Source organism: Felis catus, chromosome B4 (genome assembly GCF_018350175.1).
Source record: "Felis catus isolate Fca126 chromosome B4, F.catus_Fca126_mat1.0, whole genome shotgun sequence".
Classification (NCBI taxonomy): Eukaryota; Metazoa; Chordata; class Mammalia; order Carnivora; family Felidae; genus Felis; species Felis catus.
The window spans coordinates 133,007,919-133,020,725 of NC_058374.1; the positions used below are offsets into that span (position 1 = coordinate 133,007,919).

General features: G+C 60.5%; 1 protein-coding gene across 7 annotated transcripts in view; it reads left to right on the top strand.

Moving 5' to 3' along the window:
* Window positions 1-12,807, top strand: part of CACNA1I (calcium voltage-gated channel subunit alpha1 I) — a 137,495-nt gene that overhangs the window by 93,335 nt on the left and 31,353 nt on the right. For all 7 annotated transcript variants that reach the window (XM_045062392.1, XM_045062391.1, XM_023257494.2 and 4 more), the window contains 3 exons: window positions 380-472; window positions 3,819-4,131; window positions 6,709-7,130. In XM_045062392.1, coding sequence (XP_044918327.1) covers window positions 380-472; window positions 3,819-4,131; window positions 6,709-7,130 — 828 coding nt within the window. The remainder of the gene's footprint in view (window positions 1-379; window positions 473-3,818; window positions 4,132-6,708; window positions 7,131-12,807) is intronic.

The window sequence follows — 12,807 nt, forward strand, 5'->3', positions numbered from 1 at the left end:
CCTAGGCCCAGCTGGTGAGCTGGAGTTGGAGTCCAGGGCCCCCTGCTTCCAGCCCTCCTGCCTTGGTGAGGGAGACTGGAGAGGGGCAGGCTCTGGAGCAAGAGGGACCAGGCTCAAGTCTGGCTCCCCGCCTTCCCGGCTGTGTGACAGAGGGCAAATACTGTCACCTCTCTGAACCTCAGTTTTCTCACCCGTGTATGGGCGACGAGGATGGCCGTCCCATGGAGCCTTGTGGAGAGTTCGAGAGAGAATGTGTGCCCAGCAGTCTGGCACACAGTGGGGCCTCTGTCTGGGGCGCTGCGTTGGTCGCCTGTCTTTCCTGAGGGTGCCGCCTTTCCTGTCTCAGGCTCACCGGTCCTCTGCTCTGTTCTGGCTGCAGGTGATTACCCTGGAAGGCTGGGTGGAGATCATGTACTATGTGATGGATGCTCACTCCTTCTACAACTTCATCTACTTTATCCTGCTTATCATAGTACGTGTCAGGGTAGCTGGGGCTCTCCGGGGAAGTTCACGGACCCAGGGACCAGGGATGGGACTGGGGGGTTCCCAGGGAGCCCCTCAGAGCCAAGAGAGCTGAGTGGGAGGGAGCAGGAGGGGCAGGGTTTCTTCTTCTTTTTTTTTTTTTTAATTTTAAGTCATCCATACACCCAACACGGGGCTCGAACTCACAGTCCTGAGACCAGGAGTCGGGTGCTTCACTGACTGAACCAGCCAAGCCATTTTTAAATGCCTCCGAGCAGCGGGTGACTGAAGGGACTCATCAGCGCGGCTGCGGGAAGCATCCATCACTCTCGATTGCCTTCATTTCTCATTTCTGGGCGTTTAAGACCATCTAGTCGCTCCTGCTCGTGTTTCTCTGCCTCGTAGTCTCTGGGAATACATTCTTCTCACGACCGTAGCTAGGTGCAGCCCCAGGATGGGAGCTTGTCTAGGGCTCCAGCTTGTTCCTCTTTTCCCGTGGTGGGAAGGGGAGATACTCTGAAACAGAAGCCCGGGGCTGCTTCCCCACAGGGCTCCCTGAAATTCTCGGATGCAGGGGGCGGGGGTGGCTTAGGGGGTGGAGGCGGGGCTCTGTCTGCCTCACGGAGCAGGGTCCTTCTGGGAAGCCCCTCCTGCCTCCCTCCACAGTCCGCCCAGAGCGAGCTTATCCACCTCGTCATGCCTGACCGCGGCTTCAGCCACAGCACAATCCCCAAAATGTCAAGGTGATTCTCTCCTGGGCGAGTCAGTGCTGGCTCACTCCCTACTGCTGTGAGGCTGGATTCTCTGGTGTCCCGATGGTGGGAAAGGGCATGCTTGGCTCTCTGGGGCAGCACCTTTTCCTGAGCTGGTGGGACCTTGACCTGAGGGTTCAGGACAAGCTGGCAAGTGACCCGAGATGTACCTGCTGTTGGTTTTGCTCCGATGCCTTCCTGGGGGACGCAGGGGCCTTGGACCTGTAAAGAGACCCCCAGATAAAAAGAAGGGGGTTGAGACTTTGTTCAGCATTGCCCTTCATCCATTGGTTTGTTCATTCCCCAGCACCATCAGGGACACCTGCCCTGCTTCAGGCCCCGAGCCGAACACTGGGCACTGAGCAGTGAGGTGGGCCCGGCCTTGTCCTCGAGGAGCTCACAGTCTTGGGCGGGGGGCGGGAAGATGGGCTACGCTTGACATTGACCAGACAGCATATTAGGAGCCACGGCAGAAGGAATCCTGAGAGGTTGAGGGAGCCCAAAGGAGTTTTCTAATCTAGCTTGGAGGAGGAAGAGGGGAGTGGGAGGCTTCCTGGAGGAGGTGATTACCAGAACTGAGCCTTAAAGGCTGAGGGCAGGCAGCCAGGGGGAGAGCCTCTTGGGCAGGGGGCAACTTGCAGAGACCTTGACATGGACAGAGTCCTGATTGGAGGCACTTCGAACCACTGGGGTTGCTGGAGGAGCCTCGAATTCCAGAGAAGCACTGGAGAATGTGGTCTGCCCCTCCTGATAGAGTTAGGGGTGGGGATGTCAAGTTGGTAACTCCCAGCGTGACACGAGCCACGTCTGTTAGCTCCCCCGAGTCCCGTGGGGGATGGTGACGGCACCTAGGCTTATGGGTTCTCAGGAGGATTAGATGAGACAGAGTCTGAGGCCTGCATGACCCCTGGCACACAGGAAGCCTCAATAAATGTGCCCTGCCACTTTTACTGCTGGTATTATTGGGCCCCAGGTGGCCCTGTCACAAGAGAAAGGGTACTGGCAGGGGGCTGAGGATGTTGAACTTTTCTGGGTGCTGGGAAGGGTCCGGAGAGCAAAGCCTGAACCACCGGGCTTCCATTTTGCCCTCACAATCCTGGCCATGCAGGGCCACCTACCCATTCTGTTCCTCAGGTGAGGATCCTGAGCCCCAGAGAGGTGAGAGGTCCTTAGCCCTCAGACTCTGGTGCCCAGCGCTCCCTCTGGTTGGAAACGTGTTAAGCTTGTCTTGTCCGAGCCTTGGGTTTTACAGACGGGGAAACGGAGGTCCAGAAGGAAGGGGGGAGCTGCCTGGGTCACAGGGGCAGTGGCTGTAGAGGCAGGCTGTCTAGAAGCCTGATAGGCGTGAGCTCCCAGAGGGAAGGGTCTGCACCCTCTCCTTCTTGGTGACCCGTCACAGGGGCCCGATGCGCAGCAGATCTCCAGGAGACGCTGGTGGAAGATAGAACCGAGAGGGCCAATGAGGGGCATCTTTGTACCTGGGGATTTTCTCAGGGTCCTCCAGCCAGGAAGCCCTCCCCTCAGCCCTCGATAACCCCAGAAGCCCAGCTCCCTCTTTGTGACGTGGGGACAGGAGGGGAGGGTGAATCAGTGGCTGGGACTGTGGCCTGCGTGAACTGCCTGGCAGGTAGCCCGGAGGAGGATGAAAAGCTGGTAGGTGGACCCTCCTTGCTGGTAGGGCCACGGATCTCTTTCAAGGGCTTAGCGAATGCCAGAGGAGGGGTCTGCCCTCTGGCAACTAGGGCCTACCTGTGCCCTCTGCGGCCTGTGGAGGCCACTGGAACTGGACCCTGCATCATGAGGTGGTGGGGTTCTTAGTACTGACTGGGTAGTCTCCCCCACCACCTCCATCCAAGCACAGATAAAGCCACACAAGTAAACCCTGTCTGAAGGAAGCTTCTCTTTTGTCTGGATGCCCAACTGAGGCCAGAGTGAAGGCCAGAGAGAGGGTAGGGCTGGGGTGGGACTCAGGGCCTGGATAGCCTGAGAGAGTGTGGGCCTCCCTCCCTGGCCTCAGCACTGACGTCCCTGGCCGGGGTCCGAGGGCCTGGGGGATCGGGCTTCAAAGCGGGTCCCAGTGGGGCCTGGGGAGCTGCCTGGGCCACCGCTGTCCTGGGGCCCTGGCCTCCTGTCGGAGCAAGGCCTCAGCAGTCTTTTCCTGTCCCTATCTGTGCCCGTGCCTCTCCGTCTCTCTGGGCCCTCCACCCTCTGCCCCTCTCCCTCCCCGCCTCCTCGCACCCATCACCCTGTGTCTCCCACGCCCTCCGCTTCTGCACTCTCTGAGCCTCCGTCCCTCCCTCTCGGTGTTTCTCCTCATCGTCTCTCTGTCCTTCCTGCCGGCTCTGGCTGTCTGTCTCCTGGCTCTGTCCTGTCCCTGCTCCGTGCCTCGGATTTGTCCCTGCCCCTCTTCCTCCTGTCCTCCTTTCTGCCTCGGTACCCCTCTGCTTCTCACCCCACCTCTGTCACCGCGTCACCACCTCTGCCTCCCCGTTTTCTCTTTCTCTCTATCCCTTCATTCCCCTCTCCCCCACGTCTGCCTCCCCCCACCAATCTGTCCCCTCTGTTCCTGTCCCTGTCCCTGTCCTCTCCTCCCGTTGGTCACAGGTGGGCTCCTTCTTCATGATCAACCTGTGCCTCGTTGTCATAGCGACCCAGTTCTCGGAGACCAAGCAGCGGGAGCACCGGCTGATGCTGGAGCAGCGGCAGCGCTACCTGTCCTCCAGCACGGTGGCCAGCTACGCGGAGCCCGGCGACTGTTACGAGGAGATCTTCCAGTACGTCTGTCACATCTTGCGCAAGGCCAGGAGGCGTGCCCTGGGCCTCTACCAGGCCCTGCAGAGCCGGCGCCGGGCCCCGGGCCCGGGGGCGTCCCCCTCCGCCAAGCCCGGGCCCCGCGCCAAGGAGCCCAGGCATTACAGTAAGTGGTCCCGCCTGCCGCCGCCTCCGGGGTGCCCCGCTCAGGCCTCGTATGCCTCCAGCGGGGGATTCTGGGGACCCCGCGACGGCGCCGCTGGCGAACGCGCCCCCCTGTCTCCTCGGCACAGGCAGAGCCGTCCGGCAGGTTGAGAACCCGGGTCTTCCCTCGGGAGCTCCGATCCGTGCCCCTTGCTCCCTCCCTGCTTTCCTGACCCCCTGCCGGTGCCCGGTCTGGGCTGGCCTCGGGCTGGGGGCACCCAGCACCCCGAGCCCCGGAGGATCCCCTTTCGACCCCAGTGGGGTCACACGTGGACCCAGGCTCCGCCCGGGATTCACACTTGAAAGAAACGGACGGTTGTCTATCCTGTCTGGAAAAACGCTAACGCTCCACTCCTCTCAGCCTGCCTCACGCCCCACGTGGCTTCCTGCTGCCACCACGTGCTAGCACGCCACAGCAGTGACGGCCAGCCACCTGGGATAAGGGGGCTGTGGCCACCGTGCCGAGGCATGGTGTGTTGGGGACCAGAGATCTTCTGTCTCTGGGCCGTTAGGCTCAGAAGGGGCTCTCCATTCACTCTCTCGTCTGTTCTAGAAAACAGTCCTGAGAAGAGGGCAGAGTGAGTTATATTATCCCGTTTTCAGATGGGAAAACCAAGGTTCAGATAGGTGAAGGGAGTCACCTGGGGTCACGCAGCGTGTCCGTGACAAAATCCGCATCAGGGACATCAGAGCTGGGTTTGCTGGGCCCGCGTCCAGAGGGAAATGAACGCTCCCGCTCAGCTCCCCGGAGAAGGCCAATGCGCCCCAGGAGAGGAGTCCCGCCCCCCAGCTGGTGCCAAGACGGAAGTCAGCAGGGTCCCGGCCCCGGAGCAGGTGCACAGCGTGTGACCTGGACGGCCTGGGCCCCTCTGTGGGCCTCAGTCTCCTGCTCCGTCAGGTCGAGGATGAGGCTCACGCGCGGGGGGAGTCAGCCACCCCCGGGCCCTGCCCCTGCAGCTCTCAAGCCCTGAGATTCTTGGGAGGCAAGCCGGAGAGAGAACCGATGCTCGAAGCTGCCGCCCACCCCTCCTCGGGCGCCAGCCGTCCAGGCGTGGTCTTGCGGGAGGCTCCAGGTGGCCCGTGGGCTGGCCCAGCACGTGGACGGGGCAGCTGGGGTCTGCCTGCGGGGTCCCTGGATGACGCGGGCTTCTTGCTGCCGCCCCCACCCTCTCCGGGGAAGCTGTGTGGAAAGAAGTCCAGGGGGCTCTCTGGAGGGGGACCTTGCCCCCTGCCCCTGGGCCTCAGTACCTTCCCGCTTCCCTGGGAAACAAGTTTCAGGGGGCCCAGCCCCAGGCACGAGTGGGGCTGAGGTGGGCCTTACTGAAGTGGGCTTGACCCCGGGCTTCTGCCTGCCCACGCCGGCTCCCAGGGGATGAATGAATCAGAAGCCTCGTCCGGGGCCTCGGGAGATATTGGGAGGCAAATCTGGAAAGGGAGGGTAGGCATTACATGTTTTTCATTCCCTTTAATTATTATTATCCTTAAATGTTTATTTAGTTATTTTGAGAGAGAGAAAGAGAACACGCATGTGGGAGGGACGGGGTAGGGTGGGTAGAGAGAGAGAGAGAATCCCAAGCAGTCTCCGCACTGTGCCCCCATGGGGCTTGATCCCATGAACCCTGAGACCATAACCTGGGCAGAAACCAGGACTCAGATGCCAGACGCCTGAGCCACCCAGGCACCCTTCCCTTTAATATTACTAATAGCTTTTCTTTGCTCGCACCAGGAAAACGTGTATTTTAGGACAGTACAGGTAAACATAAAGAAGAGACCAAACCACCCAGGAAGAACCTCTCTGACACCTCCTTGAAATGGTTAAAGATGGCAGAACTGTGGTCTAAGACTGGTTCAGGCTTCTTAAACTCTCCCTGGGGCAGCACAGGGGGTGAACACTTCTGCCCCCCACTCCCTGCTGTGCCTCCCGTCAGCCCCTCCTGCCTGCTTCCCCTGGAGCCACCCCGACTCTCAGGGGGCTTCTAGAGCAAGGGTTTGCCTCCTGCCCAGGGCTCCTGCCTCCCTCCCTCCCCGGGACACAAGCCCCACATACAGGTGGGAGGAGAATTGGAGATGGAGAGGTCACCTTGGCTCTCTCTAAGGGGCGTCCGTCCGCCACATCAAGCTGACCCTTTTAGAAGCTCTTTTAGAAACTCTTTCTCAGCCATTTCCCCAAGTCCAATGTGAGCAAGCAGGACCGTGGGAGGGCTGGGCCTCGGGCCAGGAGATGATGTAGCCAGGACAGGCGACAAACACACGTGCCCCAGGCACTGTTCTAGGCACGCCAACACATCCACAGTAGAACCCTCCCCACGGCCCTCGCTTGTCACAGGGGCCAGCCGAGCCCAGGGAGGTAAAGCCAATCCCCCAGGAACTACAAGCCACTCGACCTCCTCACCCAGACAGAACCTGAGCCACAGGAACTTGAAGCACACATGTGTCCCAGGGTTAGCTTGACCCCTGGGGTGGGCAGGTCCTGCCCCCTCGGAGCCCCTCAAGCCTGTGTAACCTGAGGCGCCGACCCTGCCTTGTGTTTGCTTCGCAGAGCTGTGCCCTCGACACAGTCCCCTGGACCCGATGCCCCACACACCGGTGCAGCCCATCTCTGCCATGCTGGCCTCTGATCCTGCCAGCTGTCCCCGCTGCCAGCACGAGGGGAACCGGCGGCCCTCGGGTCCGGGCAGCACCGACTCGGGCCAGGAGGGCTCGGGCTCTGGTGGCTCAGGTGGTGACTCGGAGGAGGTGGATGGGGACGGGGCCCGGAGCAGCGAGGATGGGACCTCCTCAGGCCTGGAGAAGGAGGACGAGGAGGAACAGGCGGACGGGGCGGCCCGGCTGTGCGGGGATGTGTGGCGGGAGACCCGAGCCAAGCTTCGAGGCATCGTGGACAGCAAGTACTTCAACCGGGGCATCATGATGGCCATCTTGGTTAACACCGTCAGCATGGGCATCGAACACCATGAGCAGGCCAGTGGGGGCGGGCGCTGGGCGCGGGGGCGGGCATGGGCGCGGGGGGAGGGCTGGACGCCTAGGCCCAAGCCGGCCCCACGCAGCCCGGGCTGTTGAACATCCCCTGGGTGTCTGTCTCCCACCTGACCGGGGCCGGGTCCGATTCTGCCCTGTGGCCTCAGTGCCCAGCCCCGGGCCCGGCCCAGAGGAGAGGGAAGCTCCAGGTGTGTGCCTAGTGGGTGAGTGAGCGAGGGAGGCGGAGCTGGTACTGGGGCCCGCTGGGTTGAGATCCAGCTCCCGTCTCCTGAGTGGCGCGGCCTGGACACCAGGCACCCACAGCCCTTCCCCTGTCCGTCCTGCCAAACCTGACTTCCGGTCATTGCCTTTCCCACGAGCCCTTCTGTCCATTCTCCCCCAGACAGCTGGCGTGGTCTTTCCCGAGGCCGGGCTTTCCCCTCTCCCCAACCTGCCGCAGCTCCCCATTGCCCTCGGCACAAAACACAGACCTTTCCTCTGACAGCCAAGGTCCCTCTGTGGCAGTGCCTTCAGCAGGTTGGGCGTCCTCCTGTCCCTGATGTCCCCACATAGTCCACCCTCCACGCAGCCCGGCGGCACTGAGGGTGGCCCCAGGGTTGCCCTGCAAAGACTGTCCCCCGTCTCCCTCCTCGGCCAACCCTGTGGTTTCTTCTGTCCTCAGCACTGGGTGCGTGGAGTGCAGAGTGGGTGTTGGCTGAGTTCATGGTGTGTCCCAGGCCCCCTGGGCCATCGGGGTTCAGAGACATGGCCCCAAGGGAGATGGCAGGAGCACAGGGAGGATGTGTAAGAGATAAGAGGCTACTTGTAGGGACACAGGAAGGAGGGCTGTGGGGGGTTAGCACACATGTGCCCAGCAAATAGGTCATACCGTGGGTGACGGCCTGTGTGACAAGTCCATTCCTGGCTCCATTCGAAAAACACCGTTTTCTGACTCACCTAGCCCCTGGGTGGGTTTCCTCCGTTGACCTGACCCCTACCCCGTGAGGGCACCCCGCTTGGCAGCTAGTGACCCTGAGGCCTAGGGAGGGGATGTCACTGATCCAAGGTCCCACAGACAATCAGGGGTCAGGTTTGAACCCACATCTTTCTTTTTTTTTTTTTTTTTTAACATTTATTTATTTTTGAGAGACAGAGAGAGGCAGAGCATGAGCAGGGGAGGGGGAGAGAGAGAGAGAGAGAGACAGAATCTGAAGCAGGCTCCAGGCTCTGAGCTGTTTGTTAGCACAGAGTCTGACGCGGGGCTCGAGCTCACGAACCGCGAGACCATGATCTGAGCTGAAGTCGGACGCTCAACCGACTGAGCCACCCAGGTGCCCCACCCACATCTTTCTTTAACATTTATTTATTTTTGAGTGGGTGAGAGAGAGTGCGCAAGCTTGAGCAGGGGAGGGACAGAGAGAGAGGGAGACACAGAATCCGAGGCAGGCTTCAGGCTCCGAGCTGTCAGCACAGAGCCCGAAGCGGGGCTTGAACCCACAGAGCCATGAGATCACGACCTGAAGCGAAGTCGGACGCTCAACCGATTGAGCCACCCAGGCGCCCCTGAACCCACATCTTTCTGTGGCGAGACTGACACCCCCACGGGGTTCAGAACGTGGCACCCCCCTTTGCTTTCCTGCCGCCCGCTTTCTGCGGAGGCCCTCCACCCGCCCACTGCGCCCCGCGATGGGCCACACTCTCATTTCCCTCTTCATTAGCTCTCCAAGCGCTGGCTCCATTCAATTTCCTTAAATGCGGCCCCTGGGGCTGCAGCGACACTCTGTTCGGAGCTGCTGGTTTGCCAGCCTTTCCAGCTTAATTAAAAAGGTCTCTGGGGAAGACTGGGGGGAAGGCTGTCTGCAGGGTAAAGCTGGTGAGAGAGGCAGCCCAGACCTCCTGGCCTAGGGCTCAGGCTCCTGGCCTTTCCTGGCCTAGGCTTGCCGGTGGGGTGGGGGCAGAAGCCTGGCTGGGCCAGCGGTCCCGGAGGGGGGTCTCGTGGGGAAACAGTGATGTTGGGGTCCTGGCTCTAATTTCTGAGCGGCTTGTCACAGTGCTGCCTGGGCACGGTTCCCGCCAGGGGCTTGTGGGAACCGGCTTGCGAGAGCCAATTTTCTGTCACTCGGGAACTTCGAAAGCCTGATTTTAAACAGTTGGTAGCTTGGAATTGGCCATGGTGGGAGTCTTTACACCATAGAAATTGGCATATGCTACAGATCAGGGCCACTTTTCAGAGGCCTGTTTGCCAGGGTTCTGTGGGCCGCGGCCCCTCCGCCTCCCCACCAGCCCCATCTCAGGGCCTCCCTGCCTGGCCTGTACCCTGCTCGCCCCCTGCTGCCCCTGCCTGGGCTCCTTCCCTGGTTCTGCCGCTGACCAGCAGGCGGCCTCGGGCAAGTCACTTGGCCTCCCTCAGCCAGCAGCTCCGTCTGTAACCGGCACCCGGACCCTCTGCACAGAGGGGCTGGGAGGGTTAAATGCATTAAGAAGCCCAGCACGTAGTAGGTGCTCACTAATTTGCAATTATTTATGAGTCTTCTGTTTGAACTCACATCACCACCCTTGGGGTGAATTTACCTCCTGCTGTCTGGAGCCTCAAAAAATTAATGAATTTGAAAAAAAAGTGAGGGGGAGGGAGAATTTTTTAAAATGTTCTTTTTAAAGCAGCCTGGAGTGGCAGCCATTGTTCTGCTGAGCTCCGCGCGGGGCCTGCTCGGGGCCTGCTGGTATTTTTGCCCCACTCCTCTCTGCTCCCAGCGAGGCTTGGCGGGAAACGATCCGCCCCCGTGTTTATTTTGAGCAGCCCCGTCTGAGGTGGTGCCTGCAGAGAGAGGTGGCCCAGGGCCACTGGGAGGCCGGGAGAGTGGGGAGGAGGAGAAGGAGAAGATGGGTGAACGCGCACAGCCCCTTTCCTGCAGGGGTGGAGACCGTGGAGGGGGAGGCATTGCAGGGGCCTGGCAGGGAGACTGGCGCGGCCATGGGGACAGTAGGTAGTGACCGTGGGGCACAGCCTGGGCACTGCTCTCTTACTCCATCTGCCACTCCTGCCTCTGTGGTCTCAGTTGCTCAAATGAGAGGTGAGACTGCAGGTGTCTCCGGCCAAAGTGGCCATTGCTACGCAGATCACAAGGGGTTCCCACGTCTCTAGGTTCCTCATGGTCAAAGATGCTGTTCCTTGCAGGGACTGGCCTGGGAGGTGGTGACAGGTAAAAGGGGGGGGGGGTCATCCAGGCAGGGGCCTGCTTGTGACCCATGAGGTGGTCAGACGGGACTGAGGTCTGCTCTTTGGCTGAGGCTACATGACAAGCAGGCGGATGGGGTCAGATTCCTCCATCATTACTCACTGTCATGTGTTGCCACATTTCTTCCCCTTGTGATCCTCATGGCTGCCTGATGGGGCAGGCAAGGCGAGTGTCTCATATCCATTGAGCAGATGGGGAAACTGAGGCATGCCCAGGTGATATGGTGAGCAACTGAGAGAGCAGGGCTCCAGGATGCCAAGGTGGAGGTGGAGGTTCCACAAAGCAGACAGGAGGCGGGGGGGAGGTCTGGGTGGGGAAGCCTTGCTCCCGGGAGCAGTCCCTATGGCCCCCTTCTCCCTCCCCCGGCACTCACCTCTCCAGGCGCGTGACTCCTCCCAAGGCGGGCAAGGCTGCCCTCGGTCCCATCCCATTCTGGAACTGAAGGAGGTCACCGAGTTGGACAACAAGAAACAGAGGGCTTGGCTGGATGGGCAGCAGGGATGGGGTGCAGGAAGCCCCCCGGGGCCGGCTAGGGCATGTCCACTGGCCCCTACTCACAGGAGAGTGCATTCAAGGCCTCCAGACCAGTGGATGGGTCAAAACAGTCTTTATTTTCCCTTCTACAGCCCCCACATCAGTGCTGACCCAGGTCTGGGAGGACTCTGGGAAGAGGAGGACAGGCTGGCTTAATGCCCAACATTCCAGCTCTGTGGGTGCTTAGGGGAGAGAGCCAACATGGGCTGCAGTCAGGGAAGCCTTCCCAAAGGCAGTGGCACGGGCAATGGCTCCTGAAGGTTGACTACGAGTTCATCAGTGAGACAGAGGAGGGACAGGTACAGGGACCAGGAGCTCAGGCATTCCCCCAAAGGACCCTGAGCCCTCAAGGAGGATGTGCACAAAGGGCAGGAGACAGGCCGGGAGGCTGGTGAGGGGGCTATCCATCCACAAAGTGCCTCAAGGCAGTGGAGAGCCACGGAAGGCTTCTAAACAGGGCAGCGACATGTCTGTACTGAACTGGATCGTCAAGTCAGAAAAGTGGGGCAGGTGATGCCGTCACAGCCATGGGTATGGGGACAGGCCAGAGGGAGAATACCTGTGATTCAGGTTGAGAGGTGATTCCGCCACTGCCTGGCCCTGGCCCTGGGCAGTCACTTCTCTCTGAGCCTGTTTCCCCCTCTACAAAATGGGGATACTATAGGGTAACGTTTGAGATTTAGATGAGATAATTCATGGAAGGTGCTTAGCACCGACTGGCACGTGGGAGACGCTTAACACCGGCTGCCATTATCATCATGGGATGGTACCGGGCTCCAGGGGTTCCTGCGGACAGCTTAGGGACTCCTGCCCACCAGGGCCCTTACGCACCCCTGCAGAAATGGCCAGCCTTGTGCCTCGAAGCCTGGCATGGGGCCAGAAGGAGTGGGCCCCTGCCCCTCTCCCTCCGCTTTGGGCCTCCAGGATGTAGTCCCTCCTTACCTGCCCTCGCTCCTCCTGCCTCCAGCTCAGCGTGGTGTTCTGCCCTTTTTCGCCCCGTCCCACTGGGGTCTTGGCCACCTCCAGATGCCTCTCTGCAGCCTCTGTCTGGCGGTCTGTCTGCCTGCTGTCTCCCACTTTCCTGGCTCCTGCACCGACGCCCGCAATGTCATGATCCTGGTCCCTTATTCTGTTTTTATCTGTGTTTTTCTTTCTGCCTCATGTCTCCACACCCCACCTTTGCCTCTCAGTCGCTGTATCTATATTTGTCTGTCCGTCTGTCTGTCCATCTCTGTCGTGGCTCCCCCCCCCCACGTCCCTCTTCACATACCCTCCCACCTCGGTCTCACGATAGAGAATAGCCTGCGTTCATCTGTCTGTCTCCCGCTCGCTGTCTCTCTCCCAGAAAAATGCCTGCGGGAGTGATGGATGGTCCATTAGAGAAAGATTAACAGGTGTGCACTTGACTAGAGAAACAGCTGCTGCAAGTGGGGGGGGAGGGACGGGCACGAGGGTGACCTTTCCGGAGAGCGGTGGCCTCCCCAGCACTCGTGGGCGGGAGTGTGTGTGTGCAGCGCGTGTGGCCCCGAGCTGAGTGGCCGCCATTACGGACTGTCAGTGGCCACACTTCTCATCCCCGCTGATCTCGTGGTGGCAGGGTGGGAAATTGGTGGCTCAGCTCGGCCGGGGATGCTGGGCCCCAGCCCTTCCCCCCCACCGGTGCCCCCCCCCCCCCATCTCAGGGTCCCACTACCCTTTCGGGACCATTTTGTGAGTCAAATGTAATTACAGATGGAAACGGGGCCTTCTTTTATCTGGGCTTGAGAGGACTTGGCAGTTTTATTAGGTTTCCCGGGCACCAGGCGGAAGGGCGGTTCTTTTTTTCTCTTCTTTTAACCCAAATGGAATCACAGTCAGGCCCAGAAGGTGCCCTGTCGCCTGGTGGAGGGGCTGGGCTGGGGCTGGGGGTG